This window comes from Rhinatrema bivittatum, chromosome 1, assembly GCF_901001135.1.
Source record: "Rhinatrema bivittatum chromosome 1, aRhiBiv1.1, whole genome shotgun sequence".
In the NCBI taxonomy this organism is placed as follows: domain Eukaryota; kingdom Metazoa; phylum Chordata; class Amphibia; order Gymnophiona; family Rhinatrematidae; genus Rhinatrema; species Rhinatrema bivittatum.
In genome coordinates, this window is record NC_042615.1 from 341,759,096 (window position 1) to 341,778,717 (window position 19,622).

The 19,622-nt window shown below is 43.0% G+C and overlaps 1 protein-coding gene across 2 annotated transcripts in view; it reads right to left on the reverse strand.

The window, feature by feature from the left end:
• The window catches only part of LIN54 (lin-54 DREAM MuvB core complex component), a 303,678-nt gene that overhangs the window by 44,875 nt on the left and 239,181 nt on the right, over nt 1–19,622 (reverse strand). For both annotated transcript variants that reach the window (XM_029599095.1, XM_029599087.1), the window contains exon 12: nt 9,292–9,429. In XM_029599095.1, the coding sequence (XP_029454955.1) occupies nt 9,292–9,429 (138 nt within the window). The remainder of the gene's footprint in view (nt 1–9,291; nt 9,430–19,622) is intronic.

Genomic DNA, 19,622 nt, shown 5'->3' on the forward strand with positions numbered 1-19,622 from the left:
CTATAGAGAATCTCTACAGGTACCACACTCTAAAACCTCTCATCATATAACCTTCAGAGACAGGGCATTCTCCACAGCAGGACCACCTCTTTGGAACTCCATTCCACCGGATCTACGACAGGAACCCTGCCTTCCAACATTCAGGAAAAGACTCAAAACGTGGTTATTTAAGAAAGCCTTCCCAGACCCCAACTGAACCTTAACTAACCATTAATAGAGCCTTAACTCTCCATTAACAGACTCTCAGACTTTACCTTAACACGGTAAACAACAACATTGCAAAATTCCATAACTTAGTAAATACCAAAAGTTTGTAATTTTTGTTAGTTTCTGTTAAATTCCTATCGCCTTTTCTGCTCCCAGTTGTGTATTTCCCTGTTTTATTGTAACTGTAACGTTTTAGTTCAGCACCTTTTAATGTTTTTATTGTATCTTCTTTTGACACCCCTTTGTTAATTGTAAACCGGCATGATGTGATACCTATTGCGAATGCCGGTATAGAAAAAACACAAATAAATAAATAACCATTAATATTGCTAGGGCAATTGCTTGACAAAACTCCTGTAAGATCTGAGAATAAATATGCCATTGTTCTTAGCTTGCTTGTAACAAAAAACAAGTCATACATTCTGATATATTAATGAACAGTTACTTATGAGGGTAACTGTGCAGATATCAGAGTAAACAGATCTGCAGCAACCTAACCACACCTAACTGATGCTGATATGATTAGCACAGACAGTTGAGGCCTCAACAAATGACAAGAACATATGGGAATAGTCCAGAGAAGAAACTGGGACATAACAGACCAAAGTCAAGACAGACTGGTTAGATCAGAAGAAAGAACATCTCAGAAGAAAAGCTTGATGGATATTAAAGTGACTGATTTTTCAAGATATATATGACTCACACTGGCAATTTGAGGGGAAGTATCTTTGTATATATTCTTAATGTAAAATCTAATCTTGTATGCTTTCATTGTTGATTTTCAGAATTATAAGTAAAACTTCTATATTTATAAATAAGTGTGTTGTATAAACTATGACATAATAATCACCATTCAGCCTACCCACTTCAAACTGATTTTTGAGAGTTAATCTTATACTCGGATACCCTACCATATTCAAGAACAATTTCAAGCAACCTGAGAGCAGATATTTTAACATTAGTTAAGAACAACAGAGCATCATCTGCATACAATGAAATCTAAGATCTGCCACAGAAGTAGAAGCCAGCTTTACCAACATCTGATCTAATCACTTGAGTCAAGGCCCCAATGGCTCTATTAAACAAGAGAGGGAAGAGTGGGCAACTCTGTCCAGGTCCCTGTCCAATGAGAAAAGTCAAACAGAAATCCACTAGTCAAAACTATAAAGCTCTTATCCACTAAAGAAACCTCATATTAAAGTTAAAAGACGTTAACACTGCAAAAAGGAAGGGCCAACTCAGCCTATCAAAGGTCTTTTTAGCATCTAGGGCCATAATCAACTCTGGGATTTTAAATTACTTGGCCAACAGCATAATACTGAAAACTCTCCTAGTGTTTTCTATAGAAAGCTGCCCCTTTATGAACCCTGTTGATCATCTTTGACAAATTATGGTATGATATTTTCCAATCTAAGCTGTAGTACTTTAGCTAAAATCTTTACATGTGTTTAGTAGCAAAATGGCCTGGTATGGGGCTAGATCTAACTCATCATGATCCTTCTTGTGAATCAAACTATATTAGCATCTATCCGCCTATATGGCTGTAAAGGATGCTCTATCCAGTGATCAAAAGTATCTAGCAACAAAGGAGCAAGCTCTGGGAGAAATACTTTTACCTTAAAGTCGTCTAAGACAGTCACTGGGTCCAGGACACTTGCCATTCGGGAGACTCTGTAAAGCCTTCTGCACTTTGAGTAATGATATAGGGCCTACCAACCTTTTATTTTGCTCCTCAGTGAGTTTAGGCAGGACCATCTTTTCAAGGTAAGCTTCTATCAAATAAGAACAACTTTCCTTTCCTTAATACATTTCAGCAAAGAAGGACTTGAAGATTTCATCAAGTTCCCAGAGTTGGTAAGAGATCTGACCACTTTTGTTGTAGACAGTGACTGTATTGCCTAGGGACTGGTTGCAGTGCATATTCACGAGCAGCTTACCCACTCTATTGCCATCTCAGAGAATTTTTGACACACAAATCTAAGGAATTTCTCAAGCTGATCAATTTTCAGACTTTCCAGTTCTTAATGACTCTTCAGTAACTGCTTCCATACCTTTTCAGGACAAGTAAGCTTATGTTTCCTCTCAAGGATAGCAATCCTTCTTCTCATGAGATTTCTCCCTCTTTAACCTGGTCTTTTTGAGATGGATAATAAAACTGATTATACTGCCCCTAAGAACTGCTTTGATGTTTCTCACAAGACTATGAGGTAGGGTCATTTGTTAAATGAACTTCGAAAAATTCCTAAATAGCTGTGCACATCATAGCTGCAAAATCTTCTCTGCCCAATACTAACAAATTATGTTTCCACGTGCGCCCTGTTAGGGCCTGGGAGATATTCGACGACTGCACCACCAGACTATAATCTGAAATATGACAGGATAGAAAATCAATGAACAAAAAGGAATGAGGAGTAAAAGGCGCACACATGCAATTTCAAGTAAAAAAAAGAAAGGATGCGTCGCAAAACGTAGGCTGTTCTGCTTTTTGCAAACTTATACATTTATTTAAAGCAATGAAGATAGCAGCAGTCCTTAGTTGAAAAACATGTACATTCCTCGACAAGGCCTTGTGTCACACAGTAGCTGCATCAGGAGTAACAGCAGACAATCACATCATCAAAACAGAACAATTCATTTTAGTAGTTAATTGTGGTATTCATCTTCTGAACCAACCTCGAAAGAATGTAGTAAGTGGGGAAAAAAAATGGAGGGGGTAGCATTGCAGCTTTTCTCTAACGATTTTTGAAGGGAAAAATTCTGGAATTTGTTGCCAGAGGATGTGGTTAGTGCAGTTAGTGTAGCTGTGTTTAAAAAAGGATTGGATAAGTTCTTGGAGGAGAAGTCACCATTACCTGCTATTAATTAAGCTGACTTAGAAAATAGCCACTGCTATTACTAGCAACAGTAGCATGCGATAGACTTAGTTTTTGGGAACTTGCCAGGTTCTTATGGCCTGGATTGGCCACAGTTGGAAACAGGATGCTGGGCTTGATGGACCCTTGGTCTGACCCAGTATGGCATGTTCTTATGTTCTTAAGGCAGAAACCGCAGCATATCTTTGACAAGTTAAAAAGAAATCTTAAAATGATTGTGAAGAGTGACAAAAATTTTTTGGCAACTCCTCGGGGGAGCGGTGAGAGCCCTGGTGTGTTTCTGACCACTGCGGCAGCGCTTCCCATGGCATCTGGCCGGACTGCATTCCTAAGCAGTCCCCCCTTTTTTTCCTTACTACATTCTTTTGAGGTGGTTCAGAAGATGAATACCACAATTAACTACTAAAATGAATTGTTCTGTTTTGATGATGTGATTGTCTGCTGTTACTCCTGATGCAGCTACTGTGTGACACAAGGCCTTGTCGAGGAATGTACATGTTTTTCAACTAAGGACTGCTGCTATCTTCATTGCTTTAAATAAATGTATAAGTGTGCAACAAAGCAGAACAGCCTACGCTGTGCCACACATCCTTTTTTTTTTTTGTTTTTTTTTTGTTTTTTTAAACTTTAGGATAGAATGTCAGCCATGTATGCTCTTCCCAAAAGGCAGTGGGAGCAGAGAAAGAAATTCAGATGGCTGTAAGATTCATAAACTTGGGGGAAAAGGGTATAATTCCCAAAGCAAAGGGACTGCACGTGCCAAACATCTACAAAGCTCAACCTATGAATCAGAGTCCATAGCCCCTTGTTTTGTTTTACAAACAATCTAGATTGAACGGATCTGTAACATGAGGATCCAGACAAGTATTCCAATCTCCTGCAGCAACTATGGGATTATTTTTTTTTATTTATTTATTTATTTAATTTTATATACCGGCAACCGTTTGCACATCGTGCCGGTTTACAGATAACTTACAAACCAAGATAAATATAGGCGGAGCCTTTACAAAGAACTGTGTGTAACATGAGCATAGTAACATAGTAAAAACTCGAAAACTAGGGGAGGGAGGGGTGAGGGTGATCTTGACGAGGGGGGGGGCGGGGGGGGGTGAGGACGGGTACAGGAGGAGAAAATATGTACAGGGAGTCAATAAATAGAGAATATGTACAGGTTACAGCTAAATATGGGAATTACCTTCTACCACTGCTGGTAAAAGTTATTTTGATCTTTGTTAGAACCATAAATATTCCCCATAGCCACAGCCTGATCATATAAAGTCCCCTCTATAAGACTATGCCTGCCATCTGCCATTTGATCTTTTGAACCTTGAAAGGTAATGCTCTATGCATCAATATGCATACTCCCCCACTTTTGGACTTGTATGAGGTACAGAATACCTGTCCCACCCAATCTCTGCAGAGTGTTTTGTATCACTCATCGATAAGGTTAGTCTCTTGCATGAACATGGCCACCTGAGCTTGTTGTCTCTTAAGATAGTGAAAGATTTGTTTCCTTTCGATAGGGGAGGTGACACCTCCAACATTAAGCAGGTCAAAATTAACTTGCATACCCATCAGCCGTATATAATACACCAGGGCCAATAACAAAAAGCCCCATGGCTTGTTAGGTACTTGATAAAGTAAGCATTGTCTGCCTTTTAAAACCTGGAAACCTAAAATTACATAACAGCCCAACCAACCTATAGCCTACCCATGAAACCAGAGCTCAGAAGAGGCTAAGCAGGGTACTCTTCATCCCTCACAGTCCAACTCAATTCCACCATAATCACCAAAACTCCTAAAAAGAACCAACAACCAAACTTTAAAAAGCATATTGCCCTTACATGAGATCCTCCAGGTAAGGGCTCTGCAATACTAAGCCACCCCCATTTCAAACTTCCTTCCCATTAAACCCAAATCTGAGAAGTCCCCTAAACCCCCCAGCCTAGCTATTAATAAAAGCATCATAAGAATAAAATGTGACTCAAAAAGTAGTAGTATACATTGACTCCCATGCTGATTTAAATACATAAAACAGAAGCGAAAACCTGGAACAGAAATAAAAGGAATAGTGAGTCTGCCAATGAAGCACTTCAAGGATTGAAGAGGAAAATCTGCAAACCAGTGACGTATCAGCAATGCGCCCATTTTCCAACCTCTAGGTGTTAATTCTGGGGACAAAGACTGTAATACTGCCTGGATCAGTAAATCTTTGATGGAATTGCATGCTGTGCAGATGGTGACACAAGCAGGCACAGTGTCCTGCGTTACAGAACAGCTGCATTTGTCTGCCAGCATCCCTGTATCCCATGTGGAGATGCCATCTTGGGAAGCAATTGACGATGGAAAAATACATTTACAAAAATGTACCACTTCCTTTCCCAATCACACCCCCTCCCAGCCCCAACCCCAAAACTTAGTTCAATGTGATCATAAAACGTCAAGACATGATGTGTTCCACCGATTCTAACCACCATTTTTCAGAAAGGTTATATATCCCCTGAAGCAGTTTATGCCACGAAACACTAGCTGATGATGGGATCTTTATGTTTTATGATCACAATGAACTAAGTTTTGGGGTTTGGTTTAATTGTTTATAACACTGAGACTCATGTATGATTAGACTACAAGTGACACTCACCTGACTGTTAGAAAAATAACAAATCTAGGGTTAATGATTGAGAAAACTGGCACTGGGGTAAACTAGATGTGATTACCAGCGTATTTAAACTACAATTTTCTCTTCTCCATTTGCAGATACAGCTCACAATCTTTGCTCTTGATTTAGAGGCTTCTGCTAACACTCTATGGTGAAATGCCTCCTAGGATTTCCATCGGCTCATGTGGTCCATGCACTACATGGTACATCCCATTGTTGTCCTGATCATTGCACAATGCGTCTTTTCCATCCTGACAGTATTCTTGTTCTGTCATGTCAAGCAAATGTTTTGACACCTGGGAATTCTGGAACTCCTGTTTCAGGCCTGAATAACCCTATCTGGTTCTCAAAGGAGGTGGCTGATAAAATAAAAGCTAAAAGATCAGCATTTAAGAAATATAAAGGATCCCAAAGGGAGGATTCACAAGGAAGAATATCTGGTGGAAATGAGGGAGACGAAGAAAGTAATCAAGAAAGCAAAATGTCAAGTGGAAGAAAGGATTGCCAAAGAGGTAAAGTGAGGTGACAAAACAACTTTCAGATACATCAGAGAAAGGAGAAAAGTCCAAAGTGGTATAGTGAAACTGAAAGGTGAAAAGGATCAATGTATGGAGAAAGATGAAGAAATGGCAGAAATATTAAACGAATACTTTAGTTCGGTGTTCACTAAAGAGGACCCTGGAGAAGGACAGTCGCTAGTTAACAAGAAACTGGAGGGGAGTGGAATAGATGAAACTCCGCTTACAGAAGAGAATGTTTGGAAAGAGCTAGGAAAACTGAAAGTGCACAAAGCCACGGGGCCTGATGAGGTTCATCCCAGCATACTGAGGGAGCTCAGAGATGTGCTGGCGGGTCCGCTGTGTGACCTGTTCAATAGATCCATCTGTTCAATAGATCCCTAGAAACGGGAGTGGTGCCGAGTGAATGGAGAAGAGTGGCAGTGGTCCCTCTTCACAAGAGTGGGAGCAGAGAGGAGGCTGGAAACTACAGGCCAGTTAGCCTCACCTCGGTGGTGGGAAAAGTATTGGAGTCGCTGCTGAAAGAAAGAATAATGAACTATCTACAGTCGGAAGAACTGCTGGACCAGAGGCAGCATGAATTCACCAGGGGATGGTCCTGTCAGACAAATCTGATTGACTTTTTTGATTGGGTGACTAGGGTATTGGATTGAGGAAGAGCGCTTGATGTCATCTACTTGGATTTCAGCAAAGCTTTTGATACGGTCCCGCACAGGAGACTTGTGAATAAAATGAGAAGCTTAGGAGTGATTGCCAAGCTGGTGGCCTGGATTGCAAACTGGTTGACGGACAGAAGACAATGTGTGATGGTAAATGAAACTTACTCTGAAGAGAGTGCGGTGTTAAGCGGAGTGCCGCAAGGATCGGTGTTGGGACCGATCCTATTCAATATTTTTGTGAGCGACATTGCAGACGGGATAGAAGGTAAGGTTTGTCTTTTTGCGGATGATACTAAGATCTGCAACAGAGTGGACACGCTGGAAGGAGTGGAGAGAATGAGACGGAATTTAAGGAAACTGGAAGAGTGGTCGAAGATATGGCAGCTGAGATTCAGTGCCAAGAAGTGCAGAGTCATGCATATGGGGTGTGGAAATCCGAAAGAACTGTATTTGATGGGGGGTGAAGGGCTGATGTGCACGGAGCAGGAGAGAGACCTTGGGGTGATAGTGTCTAACGATCTGAAGTTGGCGAAACAATGTAACAAGGCAATAACTAAAGCCAGAAGAATGCTGGGCTGCAAAGAGAGAGGAATACCTAGTAAGAGAAAGGAAGTGATGATCCCCTTTGTACAGGGTCTTGGTGAGGCCTCACCTGGAGTACTGTGTTCAGTTGTAGAGACCGTATCTCCAAAGAGACAGAGACAGGATGGAGGCGGTCCAGAGAAGGGCGACCAAAAAGGTGGATGGTCTTCATAAAATGACTTGTGAGGAGAGACTGAAGAACCTAACTATGTATACCCTGGAGGAGAGGAGGAGCAAGGGAGATATGATACAGACTTTCGGATACTTGAAAGGTTTTAATGATCTATGGTCAACAACAAACCTTTTCCGTTGGAAAAAAATCAGTAGAACTAAGGGCCACGATTTGAAACTCCAGGGAGGAAGACTCAAAGAATGTCAGGAAGTATTTCTTCACGGAGAGGGTGGTGGATGCCTGGAATGCCCTTCCGAAGGAAGTGTTAAGATTAAAACTGTGGAGGATTTCAAAGGGGCATGGGATAAATACTGTGGAGCCATAAAGGCTAGAGGGATGGGACTGAAGAGAAGAGCCATGGGGGTGGCTTGCTAAAATGGTGGCTACTACCTGTTGATACTCTTAATCAATAACCCTTCACATGATTAATGCAACGCCAACAGTGCTCTCTGCTTCAACAGCAAGGGGAAATGTGGAAGAGAGGATTTGCATTCAGACAACTAACAAGGACTGAACTACACAGTCTGGGGAAACAAATATGCGTGGGGTAGCTTGCTTATTGTGGCGGTTACTACCCTAAACCAATTAAGCCTGATACTTCACTTTGAATGCATATACAGCGTCCTCTCTGCTTCAACGGCAGGGGGAAATGTGGAAAAGAGGATTTACATTCAGACAACATCCAACAAGGTATTGATCTGTGCAGTCTGGGTAAAGAAGCATCGGGGTAACTTGCTTGATGCAGTGGTTACTACCCTTAACCATTAAGCCTTATGCTTCACCTTTGATGCAACTCCAACAATACTCTCTGCAGTAATGGCAAGGGGTGGCAGGAAATTTGAATCAAACAGTTACCAACAAGGGCCCTGAACTTGGTGGTCGGTGAAACAGATAAGTATGGGAAAGTAAGTGTGGGAGCTTGCTGGGCAGACTGATGGTCCGTTTGGTCTTTTACTGCCATCATTTCTATGTTTCTATCTTTCTATAAATATCCTCCCTGGTGTGATTTCTTCAAGAGGGAAGATTAGGTCTAAAGTGTGCTTTGTATTGAAATCACAGCTATCCCCAAGGCTGGGAACACTATGCAGCCTTGAAGAGGAGACAACAGACCCCTGTGGAATGAGCATGTGTCTTGGATGCTTTGAAGATAATGCACACAAGAAATAACTACATGTAGCACATAAATTTAGGTATATGTTATACGGCACCACTTCCTTTTGCGGGTATAGCAGATAAATTGTGTACATGCCAGCCTTATAGTTGTACACGGGTGGAGGAGGGGCGAATGTTGGGGTAGAAAGTTATTAGACTGGGACAATAGTGACAGTATTGTATGTGTATGTGTCTCTATGCGTAAATACCCTGATCATTTCCTCTTCCAGGACAGGAGGAAGACCATGACTGGAACCAGTGCCCCCTATCTTTGTATTCTATATCTAGGCTTAGATTATACCTAGCTGTAATAATGGCTATTGTATAAAGTTACTACTAACTGTTCTACTCTGTAACTTTGTATTTGTATATGGGTGCAACAAGCATGATCCCCACCATTGAAAAAAGGTAATATGGAAAGATAACATTTGGACAGGAGAAACTGGAGTACTGCTTTCAAAAGGCTTACCTCATAGCATTCACAATAATTTTTAAGACATCCCGACCGTTTGCAGTTACAGCCCTTGCTGTGCCGCCGATCCGATTCCCCTTCTTTTCCTTTTCCTATTTTTGGTTTAAAGGCTTCTGGGTTTCTATCAAGGCATGCCTAGAAATACAAATCCAAGATGTGCATTAAATGATAGAACAAGAGCACCCAGGCTTGGTTTACACTTCATTTTTCCTCACTGGAAACTGTTAGGAATCCAGCTATCTCAAGTTTTCAGGTAGTCACAGTATCTGATTAGTCATCAGCTTTACCAGACATCAATTTCATTGCTTCACTAGAGAATAGTTGACTTTACTGTATCGTACCACTAGAAGATCTCCTTTTGTAAAACAAAATGAGGACGACATCCCATATAAATCCCAGGGAGTTCTAAATGTTCTTTAAAATAAAATATAAATATATACACAACCATTTATGAATAAAATGCATACCTTGCTGCATTATGGGGCAATTCCCAGCAGAATAATAAATTGTGCCACAGTACAAGCAGACAACCATTTCCTCTCACACCTGCAACAGAATGAGCACTAATGGAGAAATTACTTACCTGACAATTTTGTTTTCCTTAGTGTAGACAGATGAACTCAGGACTAGTGGGTTTATGCTCCCTTGCCAGCAGATGGAGACAGAGCAAGCTGACATCACAGTATATATATAACCCTGTAGTGACCGCAGCCTGCCAGTATTCTCTTCAAAAGCAACTGTGGGCAGACTAGCAAAAAACTTGGTTAAAAACAAAATTAAAAGCAGGTAACCAGAACTGTACTCAACCAACCATAAACACTGAACTCATGTAAGATTCTAGGTACCCCAAGCTAGGGACTGGATGAACACTTACTAATAATCCCTTGGGACCCCAGAGTCCCACAGAAGGGCTATTGACACACTCATTAGGCAGCCATAGGTGGGAAGCTGAGTCCATCTGTCTCCGCTAAGGAAAACAAAATTATCAGTTAAGTAATTTCTCCATTTCCTAGCATGCAGACAGATGGACTCAGGACCACTGGGATGTACCCAAGCTACTCCCCAACAGGGTGGGAGGCTGCCCACGGTCCAGTCAACACCACACATGCAAAGGCTGCATCTTCCTGGGCCTGCACATCCAGATGATAAAACCTGGAAAAAGTGTATAAGGAGGACCACATTTTATTTATTTAAAAATTTCTATACCACATATCGAAAATTTCTATGCGGTTGACAAAAATATATACATAAAATCTAATCACATTTTAAGAATAAAAAGACATTACACTAATATGTTTAAACTAATTTCAGTTCATAAAAACAGATTATTAATCTGACATTTTACAAAACTAAACATACCTATAGGTGCACAAGAGCTATGCACCGACAAATGCCTGACTAAATAAAAAGGTCTTAAGAGATTTCCTAAATTTCGTTAAAGAAATGTCTTCTTTTAATTTTAAAGGAAGTGAATTCCAAAGCAGTGGACCTTGTACATAAAATAGCCTTTCCCGTGTTTCATCTAACCGAACAAGCTTTGGAGATGGTACAGACAGCAGATATTGTTGCAAGGACCTTAGACATCGAGATGGCCAATCTAGTTTCAGAGCTGCATTGAGACTGGATGGAATTATTCCATTTAGCCCTTTAAACACTAATATATTGATTTTTAAGTGAATCCTCCAAATAATAGGTAAAAGGTGTAGATTGACTAGAATCGGTGATATGTGTTCTCATATTGAGGTCCCTGAAATGATCCTTACTGCAGAGTTTTGAACAAGTTGTAAAGCTCTCAAAGATTTTTGAGGAAGACCTAAATAAAGTGCATTACAATAGTCTAAAGATGATAATACCATACGGGCCGATACAGTAAAATGCACGGGAGAGCCGGCGCTCCAAGGCGAGCGCCCGCTCTCCCGACGTACACCCAGGCCACTCTCCTGGGCGCGCAATTTTGTATTCAATGAGGGCCCGCGGTAATAGGGATGAGCTAGTGTCCCTAGCTCCTCCTTAGCGCCTTCTGATCGGCAGAAGCGGCGGCTGTCAGCGGGTTTCACAGCAGACGCTTAATTTTACCGGCGTCTGTTGTCAAACCCACTGACAGCTTCGGGTTTGGAAAACGGACGCCGGCAAATTTTTACGATTTTTTATTTTGTTTTATTTTTGGGGCCTCCGACTTAATATCGCTATGATATTAAGTCAGAGGGTGTAGAGAAAAGCAGTTTTTTCTGCTTTCTGTACACTTTCCTGGTGCCAGCTGAAATTAACACCTGCCTTTGGGCAGGTGTTAATTTCTGAGAGTAAAATGTGCGGCTTGGCTGCACATTTTACTTTCTGTATGGCGCAGGAATAACTAATAGGCTCATCAACATGCATTTGCACATTGCGGGTGCTATTAGTTTTTGGGGGGTTGGACATAAGTTTTCCTCGTGCTATTACCCCTTACTGTATAAGGGGTAATAACAGCGCGTCAAAAACGCGCGTCCAGATGGGGGCTAACAGTGCGCTCAGCCGAGCACACCATTCTGTATTGGCCTGACAGAATGTATTGTTTTCAAATTCTGATGACTTTCCTCTGTGGACTTTGCCCTGATCAGCCAATCGTCCAGATATGGGTGTACGAGGACTCCTTCTTTCCTCAGTGTCGCCGCCACTACAACCATGATTTTGGTGATCGTTCAGGGTGCTGTGGCTAGCCCGAAGGGTAGTGCCCAGAACTGGTAGTGGTGGTCCAGGATCGCGAAGTGTAAAAAACACTGATGCGCGTGATGGACCGGGATGTGTAGGTAGGCTTCTGACAGATCTAGGGATGTGAGAAATTCTCCCGGCTGTATCACCCTTATGACTGAGCGTAGGGTTTCCATGCGGAAGCAAAGTACCCTCAGGTGGCGGTTGACTGACTTGAGGTCCAGGATGGGCCAGAACGTACCCTCTTTCTTGGGAACGATAAAACAGATGGAATAGTGCCCCGTATTTTCTGGTTGTGTGGGCACCAGCGTTATGGCCTTTAAGTCGAGCAATTTGGTCAGTGTAGATTCCACTACCGTCCTCTTGAAAGCGTTGTGGCAGGGAGACTTCATAAACTTGTCCGGAGGGATGTTGTGGAAGTCCAGATAATATCCCTCTCAAATGATGGTTAGGACCCACTTGTCCGAAGTTATGTCGACCCATCTTTGGTAGAATAGGGCAAGCCTGCCCCCTATGGCTTCTTCCTGTGGATGGGTCGGCTGATCTTCATTGCAGGGTGCGGCTGGGGCCTGGACCAGCGCCGGCTCCCCTTTTGTTGTGTTTGTTCCGAGAAGACTGGCCCCTACTTGCGGGGCGAGATGCTTGATATGTACTTCTGTACGATTTGAAGCGCTGTGATCCCCTGCCCTTAGATGTTCGGGGGGAGGGGCGCTGGCTTCTCTTGTTCTTGTCCTCCGGTAGCCGCGGTACTGGGGATTCACCCGATTTGTCGGCTAACTTCTCCAGTTCGCTTCCAAACAGGAGGTTTCTCTTAAAGGGCATTCTCGTGAGTCTCGTTTTGGATGTCGCGTCGGCTGACCAGCTTCTGAGCCAGAGTTGTCTTCTGGCTGTCACAAATGACGAAACACCTCTGGCTGAGGTGTGCACCAGGTCAGAGGTCGCATCCGTGAGGAATGATACTGCTGGTTCTAGGGCTTCGACTGGTGTGGTGGCGTTCCTGGTCTTTGATAAGCAGGCGCATGTCACCACGGCACAGCAGGCTGTGATCTGTAGTGACATAGCTGAAACGTCAAATGACTGTTTAAGGATGGATTCGAGACGTCTGTCCTGGGCATCCTTGAGTGTCGCTCCTCCCTCTACTAGGATGGTAGTACGCTTTGAGACCGCGCAGACCATGGCATCCACTTTGCGGAACGTGGCCTCCGGAGCCCCCCATTCAGTCAATCAGCTATTGAAAGGTCTGCAGCAAAGGGAAATGGCGGGAGGCCTGACGGAGTCCCACGAGGAGGGGGTTCATCTTCGGTTCCCCATTGGCACTCGTGCCTGGGATAGCAAGCTCTTTCAGGCTGTGAGCCACGAGGTCTGATAGTTCGTCTTTAGCGAAGAAACGCCTCATGGTTCAGTAAGGTTCCGTTCCTGGAGGGATTTCCCCTTCCTCCAGGGAGCCTTGATCCTCGTCCAAGGTGCCTATGTCCCCAAAGTTGGGGCTTTGAGATGGGAGGGGCACTTAGAAACATAGAAACATAGAAAATGACGGCAGAAGAAGACCAATCGGCCCATCCAGTCTGCCCAGCAAGCTTCACACTTCTTTTTTCTCATACTTATCTGTTTCTCTTGGCTCTTAGTAACCTTAGGTTCTATTTCCCTTTCACCCCCACCATTAATATAGAGAGCAGTGATGGAGCTGCTTCCAAGTGAAAGATTAAGTTTGATTAGTTGGTTAAGCGGCAGCATAGCTCTCTGCCGTTGAAGCAGAGAAGTATTAGTTTTACTTCTCCCCTGCCGTTGAAGCAGAGAGCAATGCTGGATATGCGTGAAGTATTAGTTTTTCTTCTCCCCTGCCGTTGTAGCAGAGAGCTATGCTGGATATGCATTGAAAGTGAAGTATGCCTTGAAGGTCACATTAACTATCATCTAATATTGAAATGCCTAATAATTGGTAATTGAATAAGCCTAATAATTGGTAATAGCTATAGCCCATGAACCCATCCCTGTTTTTTTGTTGTTTTTTTCTTTTTTTTTTTAATTTGGAGATGGCAGCCCTCCATCCTTCCGCTCCGTGAAGGTGGAACACCAACCACTGGCCACTGGCATCCCGCTCTGTGAATGCCTCTGTGGCTACTGCCGCTCCGTACAGTGTTTTGCTGCCTCCTCTTTATACGCTTCCTCTAGACCTGATGGATCAACAGTGTTTATCCCACGCCCCTTTGAAGTCCTTCGCAGTTTTGGACTTCACCACTTCCTCCGGAAGGGCATTCCAGGCATCCACCACTCTCTCCGTGAAGAAATACTTCCTGACATTGGTTCTTAGTCTTCCTCCTTGGAGCCTCAGCTTATGACCTCTGGTTCTGCTGATTTTTTTCTGACGGAAAATGTTTGTCGTTGTCTTTGGATCGTTAAAGTTTTTCAAGTATCTGAAAGTCTGAATCATATCACCCCTGCTCCTCCTTTCCTCCAGGGTGTACATATTTAGATTCTTCAATCTCTCCTCGTATGACATCCGATGAAGACCCTCCACCTTTCTGGTCACCCTTCTCTGCACCGCTTCAATCTTGTCTCTGTCTCTTTGTAGATACGGTCTCCAGAACTGAACACAGTACTCCAGGTGAAGCTTCACCAAGGACCTGTACAAGGGGATAATCACATCCCTTTTCTTACTCGATATTCCTCTCTATGCAGCCTAGCATTCTTCTGGCTTTTGCTATCGCCTTGTCGCATTGTTTCGCAGACTTCATATCATTAGACACTATAACCCCAAGGTCTCTCTCCTGCTCCGTGCACATCAGCCTTCCCCCCCCCCCCCCCCCCCATTGAATACAGTTCATTAGGATTTCCACTCCCCATATGCATGACTTTGCACTTCTTGGCATTGAATCTCAGCTGCCATATCTTCGACCACTCTTCCAGTTTCCTTAAATCCCGTCTCATTCTCTCCACTCCTTCCGGCGTGTCCACCCTGTTGCAGATGTTAGTGTCGTCCGCAAAAAGACAAATCTTACCTTCTATCCCGTCCGCAATGTCGCTCACAAAGATATTGAACAGGACCGGTCCCAACACCGATCCTTGCGGTGTTGGGACCGGTCCCAACATCCTTGCAGTGGGTTTAGAGGGCCCCGGGATGTTCGGGTCCTCTGGGGCAGGCTGTGGCTTCGGGGGTGCCGGTTGCATGTGGATAAAGGTATGTAAGCCTTTGAAGAATTCTACTCAGGAGAAAGATGCTGGGGGAGGCTTCCGCCGGGGGGGTAGCAGGATCCAGTATAATGTCTGTGGATCTGGATCCCAGTGCCAGCTGGAGAGGACCTTGGCCTGGTTCACCCAGAGCCTCCTCGCACTGTAGACACAGGGCCGTGGCCTCTTCGTGCTGCGCACCTCTGATGTGGCATGCTGGGCAGATGCCCTGAGCCTTGAGCTTCTTGTCCGGTGGTGCCATGGTTTGTGTGTGTAGGATTGCAGAAAACTCCGGTTTGTGCGTTCAAGTGTACGCCAGGAGGCTTAGTTATGCGCTCCGGGTGCACCGAAGTTGTGCGTGCACGGGGTTTACTTATGTGCCCGGCACAGTGAAGCGTGTGGCTGTGAGCGCAAGTGATTTTGTGTACACGGCTCGCCTCTGTGTGTACGGATCGAATTGGCGGACAGGGCAGCGATCAAGTGAAAATGGCGACGGCGACCACGCAAGCAATATGGCTACCACCTCGGAGGGTCTCCACATGGGAGGACCCTCGTGTCAGACCGGGGTCTAGCCTGGATAGGGCTGATCAACCCGGTAGCACTGACGCCGGTTCACGATCTGTGTGACTATTCGAGCCTCGGAGACCGGAGACTTTTAGGAAGTTTTCTACCTTACCTTGTCTCGGCGTTTCCCGGGCAGTCTCTGGCTGTGGGGGGAAGAGGGAAAAGTACCTTCACCGCCACGCTCGAAGTTGCACCTGCTGCCTCTCAGCCGCACCCGTTGCCGGGGACTAAGTCCTCGCCGGGAGCCGGCTGCCGGACTGAGGCCTACCTCTGAGGGATCGTGGAAATCACCTCAGGAATCTTGACTGGGGGAGGGACCCGTAGGTATCACCGCAGGAGAGCGGGGCTCGTCTGTAGAGGTAAGTTTTCTTGTTTGTTTTGGATTTCTTTGGTTAGAATACTCTAACGCTGTGCAAGTGTTTATAGAGTCCCGAACTGCTATGGAGATGGAAAATACTGAAGAGCAGAGCTTCCTGCAGGGATATATGTACTAGGGCTGACGTCAGATTGAAATCTAATCTGTCTCAAACTGCTATCAGGAGCACACTATACCCCTTGGTCCTGAGTCCATCTGCTACACGCTAGGAAATAGTATGTTCAAGTTGTATATAATCACTTGCATACTCTCAGTCTGACATCGTGAACTCTTGTCATAAGTCAACTTTCAGATATAAAGAAATTTGTAAATTAATGTGCTACGGATTGGATTTCGTGTTATATGTGTATGGATTTTTACCTGCCTTGTTTTATGCTGAAGCAGATACCCATATCGAAGAGATTTTTAAAGATGATGATTCAGAGAAAATTAAATAAATCTCAGTGAATCTTAAAGATGTAATAGGGCAAAATGACAAAACTAGAGTAGCAAATCACCTAGATCAGATTGTATACATCCCAGAGTGCTGAAATAACTGAAAAATGAAATTGCAGATCTACTATTGGCAATCAGTAAACTATCATTAAAATCAGCTACAGTACCTAAAGATTGGAGGGCAGCCAATGTAAAGCCAGTTTTTAAAAGGGTTCCAGAGGTAATTCAGAAAACTACAGACTGGTGAGCCTGAGGTCATGTAGGGGGATACCTGATATTTTACTACTGGAGGCCCCCGCTGGACCACCAGGGACTTATGGCAGATCTTGGGGGGGGGGGGTCAGGAGGGTGGGGGTTGTAGTAAATTAATTTGGTAGGTCTTGTATGGCTCTCACGGAATTACATTTTTAAAATATGTGCCGTTCATGGCTCTCAGCCAAAAAGGTTCCCGACCCCTGCTATAGAGATTGCATCTGCCTTTACCACTGGGAAAGCACCCCCCCCCCCCCCCCCCCACCATCCTGAGAAACAGCAAACCATCGTTAGTGCATACTTTTTTATTAAAAATTTGTCTGCGAGCCAGATGCAGCCATCAAAAGAGCCACATCTGGCTCGCGAGCCATAGGTTCCCGACCCCTGCTCTATTGCTAAGATTCTATTGAGAGAATTTATCCCAAGATAGTGATCAAGGGATGCTACCTGTTTCACATTTTTTGCCTACTTCCAAGCCCAGCATTAGTGGTTCAATGGTGAAACTATATTTCTCAGATGAAACTATATTTCTCAGATGAAGGGTTCAATGGTGAAACTATATTTCTCAGATGAAGAAATTTTTTTTTTTTTTAAACACCACTCCTAAATTCAATAAAAAATCAACATGGGTACTGATGCTCCATAACCTTTTTAAAGATCATCATCTACACAAATTAGCTTTGGTCTGGGGCAAAGACTTGGGCTTTGTCTTGGATGAAAGGGACATACCCAGGGCTCTTTCTTTGGTGTATAAGCATCTCTTAACTGCTACTTTGAGAGCATCTCAATTTAAACTCATCCACAGGTATTACCTTACCAGGTCTAGGGGTGCAAGAATGAAATTATGGAATGATGCCTTTTATTCGAAATGTGGCGCTCAGGAGGGGATTCTTTGCCACATGTTCACTGGTTGTTGCAAATTGATCCTGGATCTGCGCATAACTGGAAAAGGTTTGATATTTCTGTTCCCTGGTCAGGCAAAATGATTAATTTACATCTGTTTGACAGGGAATGTTCCCTCCCTAAAGGGGGAGGTGCATTTTTAGGGAAAAAAAAAACAATTTTACAAGTTTGGATTTCATTCCGTACATGGTTGACTTCTATGCAAGCTAAGGCAGTGATGGAGGCTATTGCTGAAAGTAAGGTTTCCAACCCTAAATGTACATTGACCCTAAGACCTATTTCCAGATATGGTGACTGATTCAGCAGGGGTGATATGGTTTCCTTCTTGTTTTTTTTATTGATTTGCCTGATGCCATTTTGTTTTGGCTACAACTGTCCTGAATCACTTAGAATGTGTTGAATGACAGAGTATGTTTGGTATGTTAGTGTGAGTGTTAGTATTGGTAGTGGTGGGGGGGCTACAAAAATATTTTAGTAATCAGGGAGTCCATCTCTACTTTCTTTTGTATCATTGATGTTGAGTATTTTGATCTTCTATTTTGTAATATATATCTTACAGTCATCATGTTTTATGTGCTGCATTGGATTATCCTGTTGATGTTGAGACTCTCAAACAGATTATTAAAATAAAAGAACCTACAGCAAACCTGCCATACCATAACACATTAACTGCCCAGATTCAAACAGTAACAACCCTATCCATGAAAAGGCAACACTGCAAATATTACACTAGGCCCTAAAACACCAATACACCTTCTTTAAAATAAAACAAAACATAATAATTCAGGCTGTTTTACATCCCTACACAGAAATCACATGGTAGCAGTATTTCTCACCTCGGTCACACAGACAGAACATAAACAGATCCTTGCCAAATACAGAATAGAGAAACCATAAAGTATAAACAGAAATGTGCAGACAAAAACTGTACTGGAAACCACAACAAGCTGGACTCTCTAGGCAATGCAACAAGGGGAAAAAATGAATCACCACTATTCCATGTTAAACATCAAATATAATCAAGAAATATACATCAACCATACCAATAAAATGAATACGTCAAACCAGCTGATGAACAGAACAAAATCCAATAATTAAAAATGCACTCAAAAATTTAAAAAGTTAACATACACCAATAAAATATTTCAAAACACCCAATATCAAATAATACCCAACAATAAGGATAAAAAAAAAATCCTACACTCGCCATACCTGGGATTTTTAGATTTTCAGACACTATGAGACTGTTATAGAGTGAAGGGAACTAACTACCCTCTCTCAAACACAAATACAGAGGCAGTCTCTCTGTCTCATATACAGAGGCAAATGACCAGAAATGGGCTCAACAAAGGTTATTACAAATTAGCTCAATTTTAATACCTGATGAATGCACAATTTGCTCATTTCAGAAGTTGAAAAAAGAATTTGGTCTCTCCAATAATGATTTATTTGCTTATTTACAAGTTTATTATTATTTGAATACTATAATCTTAGTTGATTGCCAGGCTTTCAAATTATTTGAGTTGATTCATGAAATTGTTTTTCTTTCTTCTATTAAAATATTTTTGTCTTAGGCCAGCCCACTGGCAAATGCTGTTCACTGTCATGCAGAAGGTCCCCAGTACAATCCCTGTTCAGGTCTTCTGCTCCCTGGGTTGGCAGAGGACGGGAATGCTGCAAAGGCAATGTTTGCAGCTATTGAAGAGGAAATGTGGTCATTGCTTCAATTTGACATCTAGTGGCTGGATTCCGGATCTATGAATGCAGATGCCATGAATGCAGAGCCCCCGGCCCAGATCTACCACTACAAAGTTTGTATTATACAAGGGTTCTACATTTAGTCTTCAGGATAAACCAAGTCAGTCAGGTTTTCACACTATCCACAAAGAATATGAATGAAACAGATTTGCATACAATGAAGGCAATGGATGCAAATCTATTT